This window comes from Coregonus lavaretus (assembly GCF_964263955.1).
Source record: "Coregonus lavaretus genome assembly, chromosome: 19".
Taxonomy (NCBI): domain Eukaryota; kingdom Metazoa; phylum Chordata; class Actinopteri; order Salmoniformes; family Salmonidae; genus Coregonus; species Coregonus lavaretus.
Genome location: NC_140006.1, coordinates 47,181,245 through 47,209,213, shown reverse-complemented (window position 1 = coordinate 47,209,213; position 27,969 = coordinate 47,181,245). Strand labels below are relative to the sequence as shown.

Genomic DNA, 27,969 nt, shown 5'->3' with positions numbered 1-27,969 from the left:
TTAGTCAGAATACTGTAGAAATACACCAGGAAATACAGCAGAAATACAACTTAGTCAGAATACTGTAGAAATACACCAGGAAATACAGCAGAAATACAACTTAGTCAGAATACAGTAGAAATACACCAGGAAATACAGCAGAAATACAACTTAGTCCGAATACTGTAGAAATACACCAGGAAATACAGCAGAAATACAACTTAGTCAGAATACAGTAGAAATACACCAGGAAATACAGCAGAAATACAACTTAGTCAGAATACAGTAGAACTACACCAGGAAATACAGCAGAAACACAACTTAGTCAGAATACAGTAGAAATACACCAGGAAATACAGCAAAAAAACAACACAGTCAGAATACAGTAGAAATACACCAGGAAATACAGCAGAAACACAACTTAGTCCGAATACAGTAGAAATACACCAGTAAATACAGCAAAAAAACAACAATACAGTTAGAATACAGTAGGAATACACCAGGAAATACAGCAGAAACTCAACTTAGTCCGAATACAGTAGGAATACACCAGGAAATACAGCAGAAACTCAACTTAGTCCGAATACAGTAGAAATACACCAGGAAATACAGCAGAAATACAACTTAGTCAGAATACAGTAGAAATACACCAGGAAATACAGCAGAAATACAACTTAGTCAGAATACTGTAGAAATACACCAGGAAATACAGCAGAAATACAACTTAGTCCGAATACAGTAGAAATACAGCAGGAAATACAGCAGAAACACAACTTTGTCAGAATACAGTAGAAATACACCAGGAAATACAGCAGAAATACAACAACACAGTCAGAATACAGTAGAAATACACCAGTAAATACAGCAGAAATACAACAACACAGTCAGAATACAGTAGGAATACACCAGGAAATACAGCAGAAACACAACACAGTCAGAATACAGTAGAAATACACCAGGAAATACAGCAGAAATACAACAACACAGTCAGAATACAGTAGAAATACACCAGGAAATACACCAGGAAATACAGGGGGTGAGAGGACAGCACATCATTTACCAGAGACGTTCGTTGGGCAGCTCAAGAAAAGAAAAAAAACATAATCGGCAAACTGTTGTTCATTTGCACACAAAATAATCCTATCTACATACCTGCAGTTTATTGGAAACATCCCCACCCTCTATCCTCAGCGCGCAATGCTTAACCACTAGACATCTTCTAACGGTCGCCGATGCTCTGTGGAGAGATGAAGAGGAAAGTTGTACGAATTGTGAACCAGTCAGGGATTGACATTAAGGGTCACCCTACTGCCTGGGGCAAGTGAACTGAGCAGTAACCCTAACCCAGTCGCGCACGTTGAACCTGCTCCGAAGTTGGGGCGGGTGATACGAAATCAAATAAAATAAACTGCTAGGAATTTCAATAGCCTAAAACTGATCTCTCTGGTTCCTCCCCATTGTTTCAAGTGAAAGAAAGACAATGAAATAGCATTTAATAGCAGTCGAGCAAGTGGAGCCTGCTCTGAGATTTATTTTCCTGATAAGAAACAAAATACAAAAGACTTCCACTACTGATCTGTCAGATCCCCTTTGTGTAGGTGAAAGCTGTATGGCACTTCTCCTTGTAAATAGCTTATTTAAATGTTCTGGCAAGTGATCATTATCTGTGGGCAACCAAGAAATACTCCTGACTTGCCCGATGGTCAAGCGCCTTTTTAAACTTTAATGTCACTCCCTGGCGATGATGACCATGTACATAGAGCGCATAGAGTAGCCTAGACATGGTGGTTATATGCTGTCATATGTCTCCTGGCTGCGATAGACATACATGTTGTTTCACACATCGGAGAACATACAGATCGCTAAGGGAAACAGACAGATGGGGGTTCCCTATAGATTCGGAACCCTCAGCGTTGCCCAGCAACTCCACAGCTTGGAAAGTAGGCAACGCTCTTCTTCAACAGCCCATTTAACAGCTGTTAAGGTCTGGCTCTGTGTGTGTGGTGTGTGTGTGTGTGTGTGTGTGTGTGTGTGTGTGTGTGTGTGTGTGTGTGTGAGCCACAGCTCCTATCTCAGAGGTTAGGTCATCATTATAAGAGGATAAGGTAAACAGTCAACTGAATCAGTCATAAAGAGAGAGAGAGAGAGAGACGAGAATTGAGCTATAAGAGAGAGAGAGAGAGAGAGAGAGAGAGAGAGAGAGAGAGAGAGAGAGAGAGAGAGAGAGAGAGAGAGAGAGAGAGAGAGAGAGACAGAGAGACAGAGAGAGAGAGAGAGAGAGAGAGAGAGAGAGAGAGAGAGAGAGAGAGAGAGAGAGAGAGAGAGAGAGAGAGAGAGAGAGAGAGAGAGAGAGAGAGAGATGAGAATTGATCAGATGATAGACGATAGCGCTGTAAACAGGACGACTTACTTCTCCTTGCACTTTTCCAGAGCTTCATCTGCTATCTGCTTCAGGTTGATCAATTTCTCCCCTCTGTATACACCATCTGGAGCAAGAGGTAGGGAGGGAGGGAGAGAAAGAGAGACAGAGAGAGAGAGAGAGAGAGAGAGAGAGAGGGGGGGGGGAGGGGGGAGAGGAAGGGAGAGACCCAAGCCAACATGTAATTACTTTACAACTTCTGATGAAAACAGATGACGACTCAGCAAACCAGGATGTTGCCTAGCTACAGTCTAAAGTCCACATGCAAGGTGTCATTTTATTGGTCATCTGCCACGTTGTGCATGAATGGTGTCATTTTATTGGGCATTAGCCGGTCTCCACACTGTCTTACCTGCAGTCACCAGAATACTGCACTGGGCATCCATGATCCTCTCACACAGAGACTCGGAGGAGAAGCCTGCAAACTGAACATACACACCACAGCAGGTCAGCTGTGACGTTCTATAACAGAACAGGAAGCCAACATCTATTGGAGCCGCCCTTTAACAGAACATTGTGATTGATTGTTGTTGCTCATTCAACACTTAATGCATAAAAAAAAGGTATTTGATGTTAGCCTGGGTCCTCAATCTGTTTTAGTCAAGTCCTCGGTAAGGACAGCTAAAGTTAAAGGAGATGGCTAAAGCACATATTATTCTGGGACCAGGCTAGCCTTCAATGAGTTTCCAAAGTGATCGTCATAGAGGGGCCTGATCCTTTACAAACTGGCACTTCTGAACTGGGTAAGGTTAATAGTTCACAGAGCAGAGAGATACTCAGTTTAGCATTTAAACTGTCATACCAAACCTTCGATGAGATTATTCAGAGCAAACCAGTTTATTATGCTAAATTCTTTCAGGACTCAATGGACTCTATACCTGTAATAGTGCTCAGCTAAATGTATTACAAAACCACTTCTATCTAGAATGTGCCTTGTCAAATCCAAACTAAATGAGACATAGCAATACAGCCAGGATAGAGCCAGGATAGCCCAGGATAGAGCCAGGATAGCCCAGGATAGAGCCAGGATAGCCCAGGATAGAGCCAGGATACCCCAGAATAGAGCCAGGATAGCCCAGGATAGAGCCAGGATACCCCAGGATAGAGCCAGGATACCCCAGGATAGAGCCAAGATACCCCAGGATAGAGCCAGGATAGCCCAGGATAGAGCCAGGATACCCCAGAATAGAGCCAGGATACCCCAGGATAGAGCCAGGATACCCCAGGATAGAGCCAAGATACCCCAGGATAGAGCCAGGATACCCCAGGATAGAGCCAGGATACACCATGATAGAGCCAGGATACCCCAGAATAGAGCCAGGATACCCCAGGATAGAGCCAGGATACCCCAGGATAGAGCCAAGATACCCCAGGATAGAGCCAGGATAGCCCAGGATAGAGCCAGGATACCCCAGGATAGAGCCAGGATACCCCAGGATAGAGCCAGGATACCCCAGGATAGAGCCAAGATACCCCAGGATAGAGCCAGGATAGCCCAGGATAGAGCCAGGATACCCCAGGATAGAGCCAGGATACCCCAGGATAGAGCCAGGATACCCCAGGATAGAGCCAGGATACCCCAGGATAGAGCCAGGATACCCCAGGATAGAGCCAAGATAGCCCAGGATAGAGCCAGGATACCCCAGGATAGAGCCAGGATACCCCAGGATAGAGCCAGGATACCCCAGGATAGAGCCAGGATACCCCAGGATAGAGCCAGGATACCCCAGGATAGAGCCAGGATACCCCAGGATAGAAGTTGTGACAGTGCAATAACCAAATTATCTCTGTCATTCTAATTTAATGTCATGTTCATAAAACAATGATCCAGCAGGAATGGGGTCATTATATTTAAACGGGTCAAAAATAGCCCTGCATGCATACTAAAAATGAACCTTGGGACAACCCAGACATTGGGTATTTATAAACTCCGACTCTGCAACGCTATACACAATGTAACCTATTCATGAGACGCAAGGTTATGACTGAAATACTGTCTGGCTTGACTGTTTGTCTGTTTAAACCCACCCTGGGCTGGAGAAAGACTGGATCAACTGTTTGTCTGTTTAAACCCACCCTGGGCTGGAGAAGGACTGGACTGGATCAACTGTTTGTCTGTTTAAACCCACCCTGGGCTGGAGAAGGACTAGCCTGGATCAACTGTTTGTCTGTTTAAACCCACCCTGGGCTGGAGAAGGACTAGACTGGATCAACTGTTTGTCTGTTTAAACCCACCCTGGGCTGGAGAAGGACTAGCCTGGATCAACTGTTTGTCTGTTTAAACCCACCCTGGGCTGGAGAAGGACTAGCCTGTATCAACTGTTTGTCTGTTTAAACCCACCCTGGGCTGGAGAAGGACTAGCCTGGATCAACTGTTTGTCTGTTTAAACCCACCCTGGGCTGGAGAAGGACTAGACTGGATCAACTGTTTGTCTGTTAAAACCCACCCTGGGCTGGAGAAGGACTAGACTGGATCAACTGTTTGTCTGTTTAAACCCACCCTGGGCTGGAGAAGGACTGGATCAACTGTTTGTCTGTTTAAACCCACCCTGGGCTGGCGAAGGACTAGACTGGATCAACTGTTTGTCTGTTTAAACCCACCCTGGGCTGGAGAAAGACTGGATCAACTGTTTGTCTGTTTAAACCCACCCTGGGCTGGAGAAGGACTAGCCTGGATTCTCTGTGAGGAACAGCTATGAGACTACACCCCCTTTCTATGCGTCCCAAATGGCACCCTATTCCCTACATAGTGCACTGCTTCGCTCTGGTCAAAAGTAGTGCACTATGTAGGGAACAGGGTACCGATTTGGGACGCAGTCCCTTGGTGCAGGTGTTATCCCAACCGGTGTTCACACACAGAACAGCTGATAACTCTGCAAGGCAGGGGCAGACCAAACCGACAGGGGCAGACCAAACCGACAGGGGCAGACCAAACCGACAGGGGCAGGGGCAGACCAAACCGACAGGGGCAGACCAAACCGACAGGGGCAGACCAAACCGACAGGGGCAGGGGCAGACCAAACCGACAGGGGCAGGGGCAGACCAAACCGACAGGGGCAGGGGCAGACCAAACCGACAGGGGCAGACCAAACCGACAGGGGCAGACCAAACCGACAGGGGCAGACCAAACCGACAGGGGCAGGGGCAGACCAAACCGACAGGGGCAGACCAAACCGACAGGGGCAGACCAAACCGACAGGGGCAGACCAAACCGACAGGGGCAGACCAAACCGACAGGGGCAGACCAAACCGACAGGGGCAGGGGCAGACCAAACCGACAGGGGCAGGGGCAGACCAAACCGACAGGGGCAGACCAAACCGACAGGGGCAGGGGCAGACCAAACCGACAGGGGCAGACCAAACCGACAGGGGCAGACCAAACCGACAGGGGCAGACCAAACCGACAGGGGCAGACCAAACCGGCAGGGGCAGACCAAACCGACAGGGGCAGACCAAACCGACAGGGGCAGGGGCAGACCAAACCGACAGGGGCAGACCAAACCGACAGGGGCAGGGGCAGACCAAACCGACAGGGGCAGACCAAACCGACAGGGGCAGGGGCAGACCAAACCGACAGGGGCAGACCAAACCGACAGGGGCAGACCAAACCGACAGGGGCAGACCAAACCGACAGGGGCAGACCAAACCGACAGGGGCAGACCAAACCGACAGGGGCAGACCAAACCGACAGGGGCAGGGGCAGACCAAACCGACAGGGGCAGACCAAACCGACAGGGGCAGACCAAACCGACAGGGGCAGACCAAACCGACAGGGGCAGACCAAACCGGCAGGGGCAGACCAAACCGACAGGGGCAGACCAAACCGACAGGGGCAGACCAAACCGACAGGGGCAGGGGCAGACCAAACCGACAGGGGCAGACCAAACCGACAGGGGCAGACCAAACCGACAGTGGCAGACCAAACCGACAGGGGCAGACCAAACCGACAGGGGCAGACCAAACCGACAGTGGCAGACCAAACCGGCAGGGGCAGACCAAACCGACAGTGGTATGACCCCGTTCTATAATATTAGCACTGTACATTACATCAGTCGGTTAAGTCAGGTTACATAAACACTGTAACTGACATCTGGGGCGGCAGGTAGCTTAGTGGTTAAGAGCGTTGTGCCAGTAACCGAAAGGTCGCTGGTTCTAATCCCTGAGCCGACTAGGTGAACAATCTGTCGATGTGCCCTTGAGCAAGGCACTTAACCCTAATTGCTCCTGTAAGTCGCTCTAGATAAGAGCGTCTGCTAAATGACTTAAACGTAAATCTACACACCACAAGACTGCATTAGCTAGCTGAGATAAAGCCTAGGCATTAGTCTTCAGGTCAAGTCTCAGGCAAGGATCCTCATCACAGGAGGCAGTGGTTGATCAAACCTCCTCCACTTCACTTAAAGGGATTGACATTAAAGTTGGAAAGGGACTTAAGTCAGGAGTATTTTTTTGGTTGCCCGAAGATTATGATCGCGCTATTTACATGGAGAAGTGCCATATGTTGCCTTTCACCTACACATATTCAAATCCCCGAGCCGACTAGGTGAAAAATCTGTCGATGTGCCCTTGAGCAAGGCACTTAACCCTAATTGCTCCTGTAAGTCGCTCTGGATAAGAGCGTCTGCTAAATGACAAAAAAACAAACAAAAAAACATATGGAAGGAATCAGAAAGATCAGTACTGGAATTCTTAGTATTTTGCTTATCAGTAAAACAATCCTCAGAGCAGGCTCAACTTGCCCGACTGCCATAAATGCCATTGATTGTCTGTGTTTCAATTGGGGAGGAACCAGAAACATCATCTACTGGAATTCTTTGCAGTTTGGGTGTTTTCACTAGTTTTTTTTTTTTGATCACCTGTCCAATGGGAGAGCAGGGCAGCCTCAACCAGCGTGACTTCACTTGGTTAATAGGAATATTTAAGATGAAGAAAGTTTATATTCAGTTGAGTGATTAAACACAATGTTTATCATATTTATATATTTAGCCTTTCAGGTAATACACAGTGTTGTTTGTAACTCTGATAGTCACTGGACTAGAGGCTACGTTATGGATAAAACGCATATCTGTCGATAGTGATTGACGCCAGACCGAGGACACTGTGTGATTCTCTCTAACGCTGTGATTCTCTCTATCACTGTGTGATGATTCTGTGGCAGCTGACAAAGTCACTGCCTTTTGACTGTTTACAGAACAGTTGTCTGCTGATTAGGATATAAGGACATTTTCTCTGCTTCTGTGCAGGAGGTGTCTCCCTGTTGCAACATGGAATAAACCGGATTGATTTCTGATTGACTTCCTCTGTGACTGGTCTTCTCTTTCGTTCACCTGGAGATTCCTATTACAACTTTACCCGGGGCAATAGGGCAACCCTTTTAATGTCAATCCCTGCACTGACCACGATGGAGTGGACAGCTCCTATCCTGGCGCAGGCCAGCATGGTGTAGACCAGCTCAGGAATCATAGGAAGGTAGATGGCCACCCTGTCTCCCTTCCTCACCCCTGTAACACACGCCAGAAGACAACACAGGTGGATGAACTATGACAGTTTAGGAAAATAAGGGAATCTGAGTATTCAAAACCCATGTCAAATTGTGTGTGTTTTGGCACTTTTACTGTATTACAAATGTTCAGTGAGGGAAAGTGCTATTTTACAATCCCCCAAATCGTTGAAAGAGACAGACAGTTCTGTCTTACCCATCTGCTTTAGAACGTTGGCACACCGGCACACCTGTCCCAGCAGCCGGCTGTAGGTGATGGCCATGTGATGATCAGGTGAGTTCCCCTCCCTGGAGAACAGACATTAAACATTATCATGTCAATTCAAATACATGACTTCATTTAGTTTATATGACATCTGTAACATGAAGTGTGTATAGCTGATCTGAGATGCATGTGGGCTCATTCTCAGTTTGATACAGTACTTTCACTGATTTCCAGTCTTCATATTTAGTCATTTAGCGGACTCTCTTATCCAGAGCAACTAGGGTTATGTGCCTTGCTCAAGGGCACATTGACAGAATGTTCTCCTAGTTGGCTCAGGGATTTGAACCAGCGACAACTATGCTACCTTGCCCCATATGTTATCTCAATCAAAATATTGCAACACATTCTGTTGTTTCCAAACAGCAAATAGATAGATAGACAGTCTGTCAGATGTCTGCCTGCCTGCCTGTCTGTCTGTCGCACACCGTTGCACAAGTCTGTCCCAACCAATCCACCTAGTATTTGCGTCCCAAATGGCACCCTCTTCCCTATGTAGTGCACTACTTTTGACCAGAGAATGGCACCCTATTCCCTATGTAGTGCACTACTTTTGAGCAGAGAATGGCACCCTATTCCCTATGTAGTGCACTACTTTTGACCAGAGAATGGCACCCTATTCCCTATGTAGTGCACTACTTTTGACCAGAGAATGGCACCCTATTCCCTATGTAGTGCACTACTTTAGACCAGAGAATGGCACCCTATTCCCTAGGTAGTGCACTACTTTTGACCAGAGAATGGCACCCTATTCCCTATGTAGTGCACTACTTTTGACCAGAGAATGGCACCCTATTCCCTATGTAGTGCACTACTTTAGACCAGAGAATGGCACCCTATTCCCTATGTAGTGCACTACTTTTGACCAGAGAATGGCACCCTATTCCCTATGTAGTGCACTACTTTTGACCAGAGCCCATAGAGAATAGGGTGCCATTTGGGATGCACCAGTCATCATGGCAGACTGCTTGGATGTGCCTCCACCTGAGATACTGTACTGAAATCAACCCGATCAGACAGTTAGTGGACGCAATGTGCAGGCTGAAGAGACGTGGCTGAATGTACCACCTAACATGGCATTTACCCCTTTTTCCTGATATCCAATTGGTAGTTACAGCCTTGTCCCATCGTTGCAACTCCCGTACGGACTCGGTGACAAGACAGGCTGGTGACAAGACAGGCTGGTGACAAGACAGGCTGGTGACAAGACAGGCTGGTGACAAGACAGGCTGGTGACAAGACAGACTGGTGACAAGACAGGCTGGTGACAAGACAGGCTGGTGACAAGACAGGCTGGTGACAAGACAGGCTGGTGACAAGACAGGCTGGTGACAAGGCAGGCTGGTGACAAGACAGGCTGGTGACAAGACAGGCTGGTGACAAGACAGGAAGTGACAGACAGGAAGTGACAGACAGGAGTCCCAGGTATGTCAGACTCATCATAACACAGCTATGTACTGTTGTGCCCTTGAGCAAGGCACTTAACCCTAATTGCTCCTGTAAGTCGCTCTGGATAAGAGCGTCTGCTAAATGACTTAAATGTAAATGTAAATGTTGCTAGGTTGTTAATATGTCATTTAATGTGTCACGCATAAGGGTGATTTCCATTTCCAGGAATTGCACCATTCTCTCTAGGTTCTTGCAATCATAAATTAAACCATTTTGTCACTGTGAGTAATGTTTATGTGAAAGTTCTGTGCTACCTATCAATAGGAGCAGAATAATGTGGATATTTCAGTTAATATCTAACCACAGGATCAGAATAATGTGGTTCTTTCAGTTAATTTCTAACCACAGGATCAGAATAATGTGGTTCTTTCAGTTAATTTCTAACCACAGGATCATAATAATGTGGTTCTTTCAGTTAATTTCTAACCACAGGATCAGAATAATGTGGTTATTTCAGTTAATATCTAAACACAGGATCAGAATAATGTGCTTCTTTCAGTTAATATCTAACCACAGGATCAGAATAATGTGGTTCTTGGCACTAGAGAGAGAGGCTTCACTTTCTGCCAAAACCACCTCCAACACTGCAGGTAGACAAGCCAATTGTGTGTGTGTGTGTGTGTGTGTGTGTGTGTGTGTGTGTGTGTGTGTTACTGAGTGTGACTGAGTGAGTGACTGAGAGTGTGACTGAGTGAGTGACTGAGAGAGTGACTGAGTGAGTGACTGAGTGAGTGACTGAGAGAGCCGTCGTTGTGTGAAAACAAATAGTGTCCTTTGAAGAGTTTACAGTATTTAGCACGTAGTGTTTTATATCTCACTCTGTGGGTGGTGCTAGACTACTTCCTGCTTCAATTAACCATCATTGGAGGAGGAAATGATTTGTGGTACCGATTTGAGTGTGTCAAGAACTGCAACGCTGCTGGGTTTTTCACGCTCAACAGTTTCCCGTGTGTATCAAAAATGGTCCACCACCCAGAGGACATCCAGCCAACTTGACACAACTTTGGGAAGCACTGGAGTCAACATGGGCCAGCATCCCTGTGGAACGCTTTCGACACCTTGTAGAGTCCGATGCCCCGACGAAGCTGTTCTGAGGGCAAAATGGGGGGGTGCAAGTCAATATTAGGAAGGTGTTCCTAATGTTTTGTACACTCAGTGTACACGTCAGACTTAGCGTTGTTCAAAGATCAAACACCTTCATCTTCTGAAACCCTCAAGATGTTGGATGTTAGTTTCCAGTCTGTCTCAATATGAACTTCCCCACCTCAGAAACAGGTATTTCCTTACAGGTTGACAAAGTAAACAATTAAAACCTTCAACACACACAGAACCCACTTTGGCAAGCTAGGGTATCGCTAAAGAAACTGCTCGGTCCTTCGTAGTTTGAATAGAGAGGGCTCGGTCCTTCGTAGCTCAGTTGGTAGAGCACGGTGCTTGTAATGCCAGGGTAGTGGGTTTGATTCCCGGGACCAACCATACATAAAATGTATGCATGACCGTAAGTCGGTTTGGATAAAAGCACCTGCTAAATGGCATATACAGGGCTTGCTCCCTCGTATCGGGGCATATACAGGGCTTGCTCCCTCGTATCGGGGCATATACAGGGCTTGCTCCCTCGTATCGGGGCATATACAGGGCTTGCTCCCTCGTATCGGGGCATATACAGGGCTTGCTCCCTCGTATCGGGGCATATACAGGGCTTGCTCCCTCGTATCGGGGCATATACAGGGCTTGCTCCCTCGTATCGGGGCATATACAGGGCTTGCTCCCTCGTATCGGGGCATATACAGGGCTTGCTCCCTCGTATCGGGGCATATACAGGGCTTGCTCCCTCGTATCGGGGCATATACAGGGCTTGCTCCCTCGTATCGGGGCATATACAGGGCTTGCTCCCTCGTATCGGGGCGCTGTTAGAGGGCTTGCTCCCTCGTATCGGGGCATATACAGGGCTTGCTCCCTCGTATCGGGGCATATACAGGGCTTGCTCCCTCGTATCGGGGCGCTGTTAGAGGGCTTGCTCCCTCGTATCGGGGCATATACAGGGCTTGCTCCCTCGTATCGGGGCATATACAGGGCTTGCTCCCTCGTATCGGGGCATATACAGGGCTTGCTCCCTCGTATCGGGGCATATACAGGGCTTGCTCCCTCGTATCGGGGCATATACAGGGCTTGCTCCCTCGTATCGGGGCATATACAGGGCTTGCTCCCTCGTATCGGGGCGCTGTTAGAGGGCTTGCTCCCTCGTATCGGGGCATATACAGGGCTTGCTCCCTCGTATCGGGGCATATACAGGGCTTGCTCCCTCGTATCGGGGCATATACAGGGCTTGCTCCCTCGTATCGGGGCATATACAGGGCTTGCTCCCTCGTATTGGGGCGCTGTTAGAGGGCTATATAGTACAGGGGACAGCCCATTGGCTGGGATGCTTCTCATAGCTGTGCTACAAACAGTGACTCATTGGTGAGCTGCATTCTTTTTTCACTGAGTATAAAGTCATTGAGAACACATTGTCTTTTACAATAATGACCAAGATAAGAGTGATATATAACAATAAGTGTTGTTTTGTCTTACCAGAAGAATGCCACTTGTTCACCAAGGTTCTTGTCCTTCACGTTCCTGTCCAGGACGTTGTAACACATGTTGGTTTTGGCCCCCTCCATGCATTTGACATAGATATTCCCTTTGGTTACATCAAAGTTATACTGCAGAATGTGTCCCGTCGGAGGCTTCTTCCAATAGAAGTCACTAGCAACCTCTTTCCAGAAAACTGCAAATAACAAATTGCACACAGATTTTGTTTAGAGCACACACACACACGCACGCACGCACACACACACACACACACACACACACACACACACACACACACACACACACACACACACACACACACACACACACACACACACACACACACACACACACACACACACACACACAAAAACACACACACACACAGCCAAGCTTTTTGCAGATGAGTCATGAGCACGGGACATACCCACAAAAAGATGAAGTTATTCTGCAAGCAACAAGCACACATGCCACAAGGCCTTCGTAACCTACCCTCCGGCTCCTCAATAGACTTCCTGTAAAGTTCCAGATAACAGTTGAAGTCAGGCACATGAGCATCCTTCCGAAGACCCTCCGGAGGATGATACATCTTGTCCTCTATGTGTTGAGAGCCAGGGACCACCATTGTTGATAGACAGACAGACGGACGTACTGTAGATAGATCTATCTGACTGGCGTGAGAGAGAGAGAGAGAGAGAGAGAGAGAGAGAGAGGTCCTCCAAGGCTAGAGGGGAGAGGTGAGGCAGACTGACTACAGTAGGGCTTCAGACATTGGAGCAGTACACTGAGCCTGTGCTCTGGCCACACCCAGGTTTCATGTCGCTTCCACATGCTTCGTGCCAAAGGAGCCAATCAAAATGCTTAAAATGGCACTCCCACCTTTTCATTGGCTGATCGGGTCCTGGCCTGTTGATCGGATTATTTTCCAAGTGTTGTGTAAGAGGAGGAACACACTGGTAGGCAGGGTGAATGCTGGGCTGAGCGACAGACAGACAGACAGACAGACAGACAGACAGACAGACAGACAAGCAGACAGGCAGACAGACAGAACAGAACAGACGGTACAGGGAGGGCAGTGTATTCTGTATTCCTTGACAAAATGAAAAAACTACCTCGCTCTCTCTCCCTGTCCACCAACCTCCCCCTCTCTCTCTCTCCCTGTCCACCAACCTCCCCCTCTCTCTCTCTCCCTGTCCACCAACCTCCCCCTCTCTCTCTCTCTCTCTCTCTCTCTCTCTCTCTCTCTCTCTCTCTCTCTCTCTCTCTCTCTCTCTCTCTCTCTCTCTCTCTCTCTCTCTCTCTCTCCCTGTCCACCAACCTCGCTCTCTCTCTCTCCCTGTCCACCAACCTCCCCCTCTCTCTCCCTGTCCACCAACCTCGCTCTCTCTCTCTCCCTGTCCACCAACCTCGCTCTCTCTCTCTCCCTGTCCACCAACCTCCCCCTCTCTCTCTACCTGTCCACCAACCTCCCCCTCTCTCTCTACCTGTCCACCAACCTCCCCCTCTCTCTCTCCCTGTCCACCAACCTCTCCCTCTCTCTCTCCCTGTCCACCAACCTCCCTCTCTCTCTCCCTGTCCACCAACCTCCCTCTCTCTCTCTCTCCCCCTGTCGGACCAACCTCTCTCTCTCTCTCCCTGTCCACCAACCTCCCCCTCTCTCTCTCCCTGTCCACCAACCTCCCTCTCTCTCTCCCTGTCCACCAACCTCCCTCTCTCTCTCTCTCTCCCTGTCCACCAACCTCCCCCTCTCTCTCCCTGTCCACCAACCTCCCCCTCTCTCTCTCTCCCTGTCCACCAACCTCCCCCTCTCTCTCTCCCTGTCCACCAACCTCCCCCTCTCTCTCCCTGTCCACCAACCTCCCCCTCTCTCTCTCTCCCTGTCCACCAACCTCCCTCTCTCTCCCTGTCCACCAACCTCTCTCTCTCTCTCCCTGTCCACCAACCTCCCTCTCTCTCCCTGTCCACCAACCTCTCTCTCTCTCTCCCTGTCCACCAACCTCCCCTCTCTCTCTCCCTGTCCACCAACAACACATAATTCCTGTAGGCCTATCCCTCCCAGCGCACTAATAGGAATACCAATAATTATGACCATATAGTCATAGAGTCATACATTCTCAGAAGGTATCATGTTTATGAACAAATAGATTGATTGTAATTACAATAGAATAGAAACCCTTTACAGTCCACATACAGTACCAGTCAAACGTTTGGACACACCTACTCATTCCAGGGTTTTTCTTTATTTTGACTATTTTCTACATTGTAGAATTATAGTGGAGACATCAAAACTATGAAATAACACACATGGAATCATGTAGTAACCAAAACAAGTGTTTTATATTTGAGATTCTTCAAAGTAGCCACCCGTTGCCTCAATGCCAGCTTTGCACACTCTTGGCATTCTCTCAACCAGCTTCTTGAGGTAGTCACCTGGAATGCATTTCAATTAACAGGTGTGCCTTGTTAAAAGTTAATTTGTGGAATTTCTTTCCTTCTTAATGCGTTTGAGCCAATCAGTTGTGTTGTGACATGGTAGGGAGGGTATACAGAAGATAGCCCTATTTGGTAAAAGACCAAGTCCATATTATGGCAAGAACAGCTCAAATAAGCAAAGAGAAACGACAGTCCGTCAATTTTGAAAGTTTCTTCAAGTGCAGTCGCAAAAAACATCAAGTACTATGATGAAACTGGCTCTCATGAGGACCGCCACAGGAAAGGAAGACCCAGAGTTACCTCTGCTGCAGAGGATAAGTTCATTAGAGTTACCAGCCTCAGAAATTGCAGCCCAGATAAATGCTTCACAGAGTTCAAGTAACAGACACATCTCAACATCAACTGTTCAGAGGAGACTGTGTGAATCAGGCCTTCATGGTCAAATTGCTGCAAAGCAACCACTACTAAAGGACACCAATAATAAGAAGAGACTTGCTCGGGCCAAGAAACACGAGCAATGGACATTAGACCGGTGGAAATCTGTCCTTTGGTCTGATGAGTCCAAATTTGAGATTTTTGGTTCCAACCGCTGTGTCTTTGTGAGACGCAGAGTAAGTGAACGGATGATCTCCGCATGTGTGGTTCCCACCGTGAAGCATGGAGGAGGAGGTGTGATGGTGTGGGGGTGCTTTGCTGGTGACACTGTCTGTGATTTATTTAGAATTCAAGGCACACTTAACCAGCATGGTAATCACAGCATTCTGCAGCGATACGCCATCCCATCTGGTTTGCGCTTAGTGGGACTATCATTTGTTTTTCAACAGGACAATGACCCAAATCATACCTCCAGGCTGTGTAAGGGATATTTGACCAATAAGGAGAGTGATGGAGTGCTGCATCAGATGATCTGGCCTCCACAATCACCCAACCTCAACCCAATTGAGATGGTTTGGGATGAATTGGACCGCAGAGTGAAGGAAAAGCAGCCAACTAGTGCTCAGCATATGTGGGAACTCCTTCAAGACTGTTGGAAAAGCATTCGAGGTGAAGCTGGTTGAGAGAATGCCAAGAGTGTGCAAAGCTGTCATCAAGGCAAAGGGTGGCTACTGTGAAGAATCTCAAATATATTTTGATTTGTTTAAGACTTTTTTGGTTACTACATGATTCCATATGTGTTATTTCATAGTTTTGATGTATTCACTATTATTATACAATGTAGAAAATAGTCACAAAAAAAAAAAAAAAAACTTGCATGAGTAGGTATGTCCAAACGTATGACTGGTACTGTACATTTTGGATATTGGCATTTGGCTTGACATTGATTTACATAGTACACAAAACTAAGATACATTAAAAACTGACCATAACACGGACCAGAACACAGACCATAACACGGACCAGAACACAGACCAGAACATAGACCAGAACACAGACCAGAACACGGACCAGAACACAGACCAGAACACAGACCAGAACACAGACCATAACACGGACCAGAACACAGACCAGAACACGGACCAGAACACGGACCAGAACACAGACCAGAACACAGACCAGAACATAGACCAGAACACAGACCAGAACACGGACCAGAACACAGACCAGAACACAGACCAGAACACAGACCATAACACGGACCAGAACACAGACCAGAACACGGACCAGAACACGGACCAGAACACGGACCAGAACACAGACCAGAACACAGACCAGAACACAGACCAGAACACAGACCAGAACATAGACCAGAACACAGACCAGAACACAGACCAGAACACAGACCAGGACACAGACCAGAACACAGACCAGAACACAGACCAGAACACAGACCAGAACATAGACCAGAACACAGACCAGAACACATTAAAAACTGAAGGAGCACTTCATAACACAGTACAACATGATCTGGGAAAAGCCATATAGAAAGCTCACAATCACAGGAATGTACTGATTGATGATATTGTGAATTGCTGGGCATGTATGTTGTCTTGACAATTTGGCATGCTATTTTCCACAACAGCTTTTAGCATGGTGCTCAGAAAGAGAAAGAGGGATTTTTTCACCTATTTTCATAAAGCTAAGAACATGAACAACATCATAGTTAAGAACACCAGAACAATATGGAAGAAAATTAAACGTATTCTACAAGATTATTATTTATTATTATTTTTTTGCACCGACTCTCTGCACTCACTGGACTCTAACCACACACTCACTCACACATACTACACTGACACTCCGACATACACACACACACACACACACACACACACACACACACACACACACACACACACACACAGAAAACACACACACATGCATACTGACGCCACACACACACACACACACACACACAGAAAACACACACACGCACACACACACACAGAAAACACACACACACACACACACACAGAAAACACACACACATGCATACTGACGCCACACACACACACACATACACACAGAAAACACACACACACACACACACACACAGAAAACACACACACATGCATACTGACACCACACACACACACACACAGAAAACACACACACACACACACACACACAGAAAACACACACACATGCATACTGACGCCACACACACACACACACACACACACAGAAAACACACACACGCACACACACACACAGAAAACACACACACATGCATACTGACGCCACACACACACAGACACACACACACAGAAAACACACACACGCACACACACACACACACACACACACAGATAACACACACGCACGCACACACACACACACACACACAGAAAACACACACACATGCATATTGACGCCAAACACACACACACACAAAGTACATTCACATTCCTTCACACTATTCACATAGTCACTGCTGCTACTCTTCTTATTTAATTGTGTTACTATTTTTCCTTTAGTTTATTTAGCACATTTTTCTTACTTACTTTTTTAAAACTTTGCATTGTTGGTTAACGGCTCATAAGTAAGCATTACACGGTAAGGTCTACCTACACATTTTACTCATTTAGCAGACGCTCTTATCCAGAGCGACTAACAGTTAGTGAGTGCATACATTTTTCATACTGGCCCCCCATGGGAATCGAACCCACAACCCTGGCGTTGCAAGCGCCACGCTCTACCAACTGAGCTACAGGAGGCTACACCTGTTGTATTCGGTGCATCTGACAAATACAATTTGATTTGATTTTAAGAACCAATATCACTCCCTAAAAACACAACCCTATGGAACAATCCTTGGATAGCTTTTCAGAATTCACCGATAAATTGGTCCACATGGAAACTAAAGGCATAGGTAAATGACTTGATAATAGAAAATACATTTATTTCCATGACAGCATTAAAAAGCAATTTTGTATTGACCAATATAGATTTTTTGAAATACATGCAACTTAAAACGTTTTATATCACGCGAATTCGATTTGAAATCTTTTGGACATCAGAGCAATCTCGATGGAATCTTATTGAAGGATATTCATTGATATGATAGGTTCGTTATACAACACCTTGCAGAGAGCCTATCCACCTGACAATCTCTTAGAAAATAATATCAACTATTGGAACCAATACTTTAAAAAAAAAATTATATTGGCACAAGATGCCTGCGGGTCTGGGCAGGTGTGATGTAATTCTCATTCGTATGTTTAGTATTGTGACAACAACAACAACACATCTTACAACAACATCAAAAAGAGAAAGAGAGGAATGCAAATACATAACTGAAGATGATTAAATCAGTATATGTTCTGTAATCTTCTCATTTTGGAGAGGAGTTTGGACACATTGCGGATCCGTGGTGTAAAACAGACCCTCTCAATCCAGCTGTGTTGACGTCGTCACATAAATGTTGTATCAACGGGACAAAACCAGCTCCGCTTTGAAGACGTTTATATCTTCTGCAGTTCAATCTGCTGTTTCCCCAAACGGTATGCTTATAACAAAGTACTCGTGTTAGGCTGGTTATAGAAATCAAGAACCGTTCGCTACGTTTGATGAAGAAAGATAAATGTGTTGCACGACACTTGACAAGGGCAAACGGCCTAGATAGCTTCTACGTTAGCTAGCTGGCTACACCAACCAATGTTACACTTTCATTAGAGTAATGATTTAGGTCAATATTAAATGTGAACAATACTATTGCTTGAAAGATTGTGAAAATTATATATTGTCCTTGCAAGATAACTAGCTAGCTGGATATGTTTTTTCCGACTGGCTAAGTTAGTTCACTTAAAGAGCCTTGCACCGTTACTATGCACTGTTCCTTGGCTAGCTAGTTACCTTGCAACTTAATAATAAAATAATAATAATGCAACTTCTTTATCGTTTTGAATCACACTGATCTGAATTGTCAATGCTGCATCCCTCGTTCTGCCAAACCTTCCTGTTATATTGAAGTCATCTCTCGTGGACAGATTCTAACAGGAATTGACCAATTTAAGCGAGAAGTTTAACTTCTGGGGAACCGAGATTAGTATTGAAGTCTTTAATAAAACGTCTTCATGGAAAACAGGTCAGGAGCAGGGACGGCTTGTTCAATAGGGCGATATGGGCGACGCACTGCCAAACGGGAAAAGGAAGGGATTTTTTTTCTAATCAATTATAAAAAAATAAAAAAATAAAAAATTATTTAAAAAAATTATAAATTTATAAAAAATTATATCACGGCAACAGCAGTTATCAGTGTTCACGTCTGATCTGACAGCCACTAAATGTCAAATCAGGCTAAAGTCGTGCTTCAAATGGCCCCGCCCGTTTTTTGGGCGATTTCAGTCAGGTTGAAAATCGCCCAGAAGTCTCTCATAGCCTGTCATGTAAAATCTATTTTTTTCACATTTCAAAGCTTTCAATACATTCTCTATGGGTGTCTGTGGGCTTGCACTTACGCGCTTTCGTCATACATAACGTAACCACGAATGAACGTAACTAAGAAAAGACCAGGTAGCAGCCTCAATCAATTCACTACTACTATCAAAATGGCTAGGCTTCAGTCCAACTCGATTGTGTCTTTGAAAGAAGTTCCTTTTTGTCGGCGAACAAATTAAGATAAATTGGCAACGAAACAATTAGGACCTCCCAGACCAAATTTAATAATTCAACAGGTTTCTACTAAAGGCGGAAAGTCCTACACCCGAGGACTTTCCAAAAATTGGTACGAACGAAAAAAGACATTGCCACTCACTCAACTGGATGACGAGGGATACAGGCTAGCTGTCCGCCGCCACAACGATGAGGTTAGTGTTGATAATCACAAGTTTACTGGATGTGGATATGGTGTAATAAAGGCAGTTTATTCAGAGGTAAATATATCTGGAATCGCGTTCACGGACCCGTTCGTCAAACTATAAGCTATAAATTAAGCCCCATTACTTACCATATCAGATAAGAGAAATTGCTGCAGCTACATATATTTTACATCCTGGCCCTACATAGTTCACTATTTGCATCACTTACCAAAATATTAGCGTTTGCTAGCGAAGAGATTTGTTGTGGCAAATGAACTTGGGCTGGGAATTGCCAGGAACCTCACGATAAGATATATGCATCAGCATTGCGAGTCTCATGATTCTATACGTATTGCGATTCGATACTGTGATTTTATTGCGCACCATATGTCTGTTGCAGAGGGATCAGAAAGCCATGAGAACGAGTTTTGATCAGTCATGGAAATAAAAGTGCTGAAAACTAATTGGCTCCCAATGTGAAAAGATTGAGAACAAGCTATGAAGGAACAATAATGGTGTTTTGGTGCAGGTACAGCCAACTAGCGCTAAAATATTGCGATATTGTCAATACAGTATATCGTAAAGTATCACTATGTAACTCGATTTATTTCACCCCAATCCCTCAAATTAACGGTAAATAACTGAATTGTTTGCCCCACATTTAGCTAAGATGATTAGCTAGCCAGCTAAAATGTTTTATTTAGTTAGCAGTCGCATCTACAATAGTTTACTGTCAATAACATGTCTCCAAAAATGACGTGGTGTCTCCAATTGTGTTGACATTTTACAATTGCAATGCGCATCCATGAGTATCCACTTTCTGTAGCTCAGCTGGTAGAGCATGGTGCTTGTAACGCCAAGGTAGTGGGTTCGATCCCCGGGACCACCCATACACAAAAATGTATGCACGCATGACTGTAAGTCGCTTTGGATAAAAGCGTCTGCTAAATGGCATATTATTATTATTATTATTATTATTATTATTATTATCTGAAGAGAGCCCCGAAACATTGTGTGCAGACATTTTATGCAATAAATGAAGTAGGTTCAATCTAGTAGTTCTGATCTTCTGATTGGTCCTGATGAGTTGGGCGAGGTCACCTCCAGGCTACTGTCACTGTTGCATTGGCTCTGAGTCGGGTTCTCTGTCTTCAAATGTTCAGCCTAAGAGAGGGGATTTTTGTGTGTGTGTGTGTGTGTGTTTAACAGTGATGATGTGTGTGTGTGTGTGTGTGTTTAAAAGTGATGATGTGTGTGTGTGTGTGTTTGTGTGTGTGTGTGTGTGTGTCCTCAGAGCAAGAACTCGTGAGTTGGAAGAACTGAGAGGCCTATGGCGTGGGTGTTGTCCTTGGCCACCTGCTGACAAGGCTGGCAAGATAGGACCCTTTTGTCCATTGTTATTGGATAGGAACAGAACTTATAACCAGCTCCTGACCTAAATAGATCTTAGCACAACATTTTACTCAACATATCATATTCCATATTCACTATAACAAATATATTTACTACAACATTAGCAAGAACCGCCACATCCTCAGCCGGCTAATCCAGTGTGTGAAGTTTTGCGGAGTGTTTGAGTTAGCTTTGCGAGGCAAAGATGAAACTGAGGGCTCCACCAACCCTGGTAAGCCAACACTTTTGAGATCAGTCAATAAATGCTTCTGGTATTGACTTATATGCTGCCCCTGTCTTCATGTTGTTGCTGGACATATCTTTTTTTTAAATGTGTGTAGGTCACCTAAATCATCAGAAAAATTGCCCCTCCTGAGAATTTTTTCAGGAGCCGCCACTGGTCAGGAGCATGCACCGGTCTGCTGCCAGAGCTGGAGGCATCTTCGTGGTGAGTGCAGGATCTGTAACCTCATTGATTTAACAGAAAACACAGCTAGGTTTGAGTCAGACTTTTCACCAGAGAGCTTAGTTAAGTAAGGATGGGCATTTAAATGTTTCTGACAGTTTGACTACTCAAAAAAAAGGTGCATTTATCTATATGTGCGCAACAATGCTTAATTTATCATAACCATTACAGATAACAAATCCTAATTTCTAAATTGCCCCATATATATATATTCAGTCAATAAAAAAAAAATCAAGTGCCATTTAAGATCCATTTATTGAAACCATTTTTTAAAAAGTATACTTTATTTATACAGGTAAATCAATTAAGATCAAATTCTTATTTACAATGACGACATGTCGTCATATTGCAACTGGTTATATTATGTTGTGGACCACAACCTTAAACACGGCAGTAACCTCAGCAGTGGCACTTCCTTGTAGAAGCCTTATGTTGGGAATCAAAAGGACTACGTGAAGTGTCTTGTTGTTGTCCCAACCAAGCTATTTTTAAGATGGATGCACTAACTGTAAGTCCCTCTGGGGATAAGAGCGTCTAGATATGATGCCTCAGCTTTGTGGAGGAAGAAGGCTTCCTCGCCCTAAAGGGTTAAATGCGGTGGTTCGCACTCTCCGTTTTTTTTTTGCGTGAATGTTTCCATCTATCCACGGTTTCTGGTATGTTCCAATCGTTACAGTAGGAACAACATCCTCTAGGCCAGGGTTCTTCAATTCCGGTCCTGGAGGGCCGAAACACTTCTGTTTTTTTATTTCTACCTGGTAGTTAATTGACACTCACCTGGTGTCCCAGGTCTGAATTAGCCCCTGATTAGAAGGAGAGGATGAAAAACAGAGGTGTTTCGGGCCCCCTCCAGGACCGGAATTGAAGAACCCTGCTCTAGGCACATCTTTGATGAACCGAGTCAGTGTATTCGATGTTATTCCCAGAGGTGACCCGGAACCTATCCCAGTTCCGTGTGATCGAAACAGTCCTGTGGTGTGGATTCCAATTGGTCAGACCAGCATTCGACAGATCTTACCACAGGCGCCTGCTGTTTTAAATTCAGCCTATAGGTGGGGATGGAGGCGTGGTCTGATTTGCCGAAGGAGGGCTTTGTGTCCGTCTTGGAATGGAGAAAAAACAATGGGCAAGTTTTTTTTTGGCAAGAGATTTTCTTTGGTGGAATTTCAGGAAAATCTTCCTTACAGTTCATTTGTTAAAAGGACAATACAATTTGGCCTCGGGATATGCTATTTCCAATTTGTTCAATGTCCCGTGTAATTCTTTGAGTGCCAGCGTGGTGTCGGCTTGTGTATCCCATCAATTATAAATGTTTTTATAGGCATTTATTTCTGTAGGCCTAATGGGCGCTTGTGTGGGCACTCAGTACGTGTGTGTAGGGCCGATAAACTAGAAAAGGCCATTATCGGCCTGATATATCGGCTCGGCTGATTTATCGGTTGTTCTCTAGTACATGGTGCATATGCAGTATAGTGCAGTTATACGTTTTGCAGGTCAATGGTACACGTAACTGCCAAAATAAAGGAAACACCAACATAAAGTTGTCTTCAATTCGCCTTGGCATATATTCTACAAGTGTCTGGAACTCTATTGGACGGATGCGACACAAGTATTTCCATAATTTAGTGTTTTTTTTTTAGTGCCGGTGGAAAACGCAGTCTCAGGCGCTGCTCCAGAATCTCCCGTAAGTGTTGAATTGGGTTGAGATCTGTTGACTGAGACGGCCGTGGCATATGGTTTACATAGTTTTCATGGTCATCAAACCATTCAGGTGACCACTCGTGCCCTGTGGATGGGGGCATTGTCATCCTATGGGGGCATAGCCATGGTAGCCAAAATAACAGCCTGCCCAGCATTTTTATACATGACCCTAAGCATGATGGGATGTTAATTGCTTAAATAACTCACCTGTGTGGAAGCACCTGCTTTCAATATACTTTGTATCCCTCATTTACTCAAGTGTTTCCTTTATTTTGGCAGTTACATGTATATGAACCATTCTTTGATAAGCAACCTTTCATGACCACTAGTGTAAAGGATGCTGTGTGTCAGTGCAGGGTTTCCCAAACTCGCTCCTCGGGACCCCAAAGGGTGCACATTTTGGTTTTTGCCCTAGCAAATAATAAACTAATCATCAAGCTTTGAAAATTTGAAATCAGCTGTGTAGTGTTAGGCCAAAAACTGAAACATGCACCTCTTGGGGTCCCAAGGACCGAGTTTTTGTGTTAGTGGTTACTGTTTAACAACATCACATGGTTGTTTTGGCTCTCAGGTGATGGAAACATGGCATGGTAACAGTCTATAAATAGAAATGCTGTTTTTAAAGTGTCTAGATAGAAAGGCTGTTTTTAAAGTGTCTAGATAGAAAGGCTGTTTTTAAAGTGTCTAGATAGAAAGGCTGTTTTTAAAGTGTCTAGATAGAAAGGCTGTTTTTAAAGTGTCTAGATAGAAAGGCTGTTTTTAAAGTGTCTAGATAGAAAGGCTGTTTTTAAAATGTCTAGATAGAAAGGCTGTTTTTAAAGTGTGTGACCTTGGAGAAGCCTGGTTAGTCTTTTACAGTACTACCAATGTATGCTGCAACCAAATCCCTTTTGAAATTATGCGTTTAGCCAGAATTAAATTAAAAAGAGATAGATAGGAGGATTACACTAATGTCCACAAGGGGGCAGTGTACAGAAGCAGAAACGGCCTGCCTGCAGTGCCACTGTGTTGGGGGTAGAGATACAGGGTACATCTCAATAGTCCTATAACAGGGGTACTCAACTCTTACTCTACAAGGTCTGGGACCTGCTGCTATTCTGTTCTACCTGATCATTAATTGCACACACCTGGAACCAGGTGTAAATCAGTCCCTGGTTAGAGGGGAACAATTAAAAAATGCAGTGGAACTGGCTTGGAGGTCTACAGTTGAGTTTGAGTGGCCTGGGGGATTCCTCTCCTGTTCTTTACCGTGTCTTCTAAATTAACTATTGGCCTTTTTATTTTCAAGTTTGCTTTGTTTTTACTAATTGAACAGTTGAACTTATATGTTTAATTTGTGCCTGGTAAGGTAAGTAGAACGTCTATGAAACGCAATGAGATATTGCTGTTCATCAATGAAATTACTGATGTGATGCGTTCTTCTTCTACTGTAGCACAGAGACACCCCTGGAAACAACTCAGACACTCCCCTTGGGTTCACAGTGGATAACCTGAAGGTGAAGACACTCCCCTTGAGTTCACAGTGGATAACCTGAAGGTGAAGACACTCCCCTTGAGTTCACAGTGGATAACCTGAAGGTGAAGACACTCCCCTTGAGTTCACAGTGGATAACCTGAAGGTGAAGACACTCCCCTTGAGTTCACAGTGGATAACCTGAAGGTGAAGACACTCCCCTTGAGTTCACAGTGGATAACCTGAAGGTGAAGACACTCCCCTTGAGTTCACAGTGGATAACCTGAAGGTGAAGACACTCCCCTTGAGTTCACAGTGGATAACCTGAAGGTGAAGACACTCCCTTTGAGTTCACAGTGGATAACCTGAAAGTAGATTATATTAGAATATGACCATTAGAGAAATAACTGCACATCAAGACTCACAACTTTTAAACCATCACTTTATCACAACTTTAATAAATAATAATAATATGCCATTTAGCAGACGCTTTTATCCAAATGACTTACAGTCATGTGCGCATACATTTTTACGTATGGGTGGTCCCGGGGATCGAACCCACTACCCTGGCGTTACAAGCGCCGTGCTCTACCAGCTGAGCTACAGAGGAAAGCTGTATCCAGCGACACAGTGGGACTGCAGGCAGGCAGTTTCTGCTTCTGTACACTGCCCCCTTGTGGACATTAGTGGAATACTCCTATCTCTTTTTAATTTAATTCTGGCTAAACGCATCATTTCAAAAAGGGATTTGGTTGCAGCTTTACCTCGTTTTGAAAAGGAAGCTTTATAACGTCACATTCTCTGTTCTTATCGACAACATCCCATCCCCTCACTGGTGAAAGCTGTTGTTGTTTAGAGAATTGATGCCATCGTTAGTATGTACCCCGAGGGTCACAAGCAGGCCGTCACCATCCCATTAGTATGTACCCCGAGGGTCACAAGCAGGCCGTCACCATCCCATTAGTATGTACCCCGAGGGTCACAAGCAGGCCACCACCATCCCATTAGTATGTACCCCGAGGGTCACAAGCAGGCCGTCACCATCCCATTAGTATGCACCCCGAGGGTCACAAGCAGGCCGTCACCATCCCTGTGTTGGACCTGACTCAGAGACAGCATGGATGGCTCCCCATCTCAGCCGTGAACAAGGTAATCAATCAATCAATCAGCATCCTGAGGCATCCGTCTGTTTTTAGAATAGAGTATGTTCATTTTTGCTTTTTGGCAACAAATTACTTCAGGTAGTAGGCATGACTCAGAATGCACAGTTTAAAAAATATGATGTAGATTTGTAGAACCATAGAATCTCTGTGTAAACGCTCCACCTTTGCTGTCCACGAGCCTACATTTTCCAGAATTGTTTCCCCCCCCCCCCTCTTCTCCCAGGTGGCCGAGGTGCTTGAGGTCCCTCCGGTGAGAATCTGAGGTAGCAATGTTCTACACCATGTTCCTGAGGCAGGAAGTACCACATCCAGATCTGCACTACAACTCCCTGCATCCTTTGCGACTCCGACAGCATCCTGGAGGCCATACAGAACAAACTGGGCAAGAGAGCAACTGTCCCCTTTGGTTCACAGATGGACCCGTAATGAAAGAGATCAAAGTGGAGATGAAAACAGATCTCTTGTTTTATTGTGTATATGACAGATGAACTGGGATGGGGAACAACGAGGAGGTATACAGTATGTCCTGCAATACAAACATCAGGGAAAAGCAGTTTATCCAAATGCAAAAATATAAACCCAACATGTAACAATTTAAAATATTTTACGCAGTTACAGTTCATATAAGGAAATCGGTCAATTGAAATGAATTCATTAGGTCCTAATCTATGGATTTCACATGACTGGGAATACAGATATGCATCTGTTGGTCACAGATACCTTCAAACAAAGGTAGGGGCGTGGATCAGAAAACCAGTCAGTATCTGGTGTGACCACCATTTGCATCATGCAACGCGACACATCTCCTTCGCATAGAGTCGATCAGGCTGTTGATTGTGGCCTGTGGAATGTTGGGCCTCAGGATCTCGTTAGGTATTTCTGTACATTCAAATTGCGATCGATAAAATGCAATTGTGTTTGTTGTCCGTAGCTTATGCCTGCCCATACCATAACCCCACCATGGGGCACTCTGTTCACAACGTTGACGTCAGCAAACCGCTCGCCCACACGACGCCATACACGTGGTCTGCGGTTGTGAGGCCGGTTGGACGTACTGCCAAATTCTCTAAAATGACGCTGGGGGCAGTTTATGGTAGAGAAATGAACATTCAATGCTCTGGTGGACATTCCTGCAGTCAGCATGCCAATTGCACGCTCCCTCAAAACTTGATACATCTGCGGCATTGTGTTGTGTGACAAAACTGCACATTCTAGCGTGGCCTTCTATTGTCCCCCAGCGCAGGGTGCGCCTGTGTAATGATCATGCTGTTTAATCAGCTTCTTGATATGCCACACCTGTCAGGTGGATGGATTATCTTGGCAAAGGAGAAATGCTCACTAACAGGGATGTAAACAAATGTGTGCAGAACATTTTAGAGAGAGAACGTCTTCAATCTTTTATTTAAGCTCATGAAACATGGGACCAACACTTTACATGTTGCGTTGATATTGTTGTTCTGTGTAGATGTGTACACAAATAAGCTTTAAGCTAGCTGTGGAGATATAGGAAAAACTATTTAGTCTGTTGTCTGTATTAATGTTGTATTATCTAACCATGATAGGTAGACATATTAGGCAATAGAATATGAAGTTGGTTCCAATAGTTGCTTTTGCAGTGTCAAGATCCTAGCCTGGATAACAGTGTCTCTCTCTCTCTCTCTCTCTCTCTGTTCTCTCATCCTAGCCTGGATACCAGTGTCTCTCTCTCTCTCTCTCTCTCTCTCTGTTCTCTCATCCTAGCCTGGATACCAGTGTCTCTCTCTCTCTCTCTGTTCTCTCATCCTAGCCTGGATAACAGTGTCTCTCTCTCTCTCTCTCTCTCTCTGTTCTCTCATCCTAGCCTGGATACCAGTGTCTCTCTCTCTCTCTCTGTTCTCTCATCCTAGCCTGGATACCAATGTCTCTCTCTCTCTGTGTACTCTCATCCTAGCCTGGATACCAATG

At 45.2% G+C, this 27,969-nt stretch overlaps 1 protein-coding gene and 1 pseudogene across 2 annotated transcripts in view; one reads left to right on the top strand and one right to left on the bottom strand.

Annotated features, from left to right (window-relative positions):
- LOC311147170 (acetyl-coenzyme A synthetase, cytoplasmic-like) overlaps positions 1-12,952 on the bottom strand; it is a 59,469-nt gene extending 46,517 nt beyond the window's left edge. The window contains exons 1-7 of the mRNA XM_084183813.1: positions 12,673-12,952; positions 12,181-12,376; positions 8,095-8,186; positions 7,796-7,899; positions 2,751-2,823; positions 2,390-2,465; positions 1,132-1,216 (exon numbers count right to left, since the gene is read on the bottom strand). Coding sequence (XP_084039939.1) covers positions 1,132-1,216; positions 2,390-2,465; positions 2,751-2,823; positions 7,796-7,899; positions 8,095-8,186; positions 12,181-12,376; positions 12,673-12,805 — 759 coding nt within the window. The 5' untranslated portion in view covers positions 12,806-12,952. The remainder of the gene's footprint in view (positions 1-1,131; positions 1,217-2,389; positions 2,466-2,750; positions 2,824-7,795; positions 7,900-8,094; positions 8,187-12,180; positions 12,377-12,672) is intronic.
- A 12,701-nt stretch (positions 12,953-25,653) lies between these two features.
- On the top strand, positions 25,654-27,269 carry LOC311147179 (NADH dehydrogenase [ubiquinone] flavoprotein 2, mitochondrial-like; annotated as a pseudogene). The gene is made up of 2 exons (XR_014615623.1): positions 25,654-26,011; positions 26,249-27,269. The product of XR_014615623.1 is annotated as an NADH dehydrogenase [ubiquinone] flavoprotein 2, mitochondrial-like (transcript).
- The last annotated feature ends 700 nt before the right edge of the window (positions 27,270-27,969 follow it).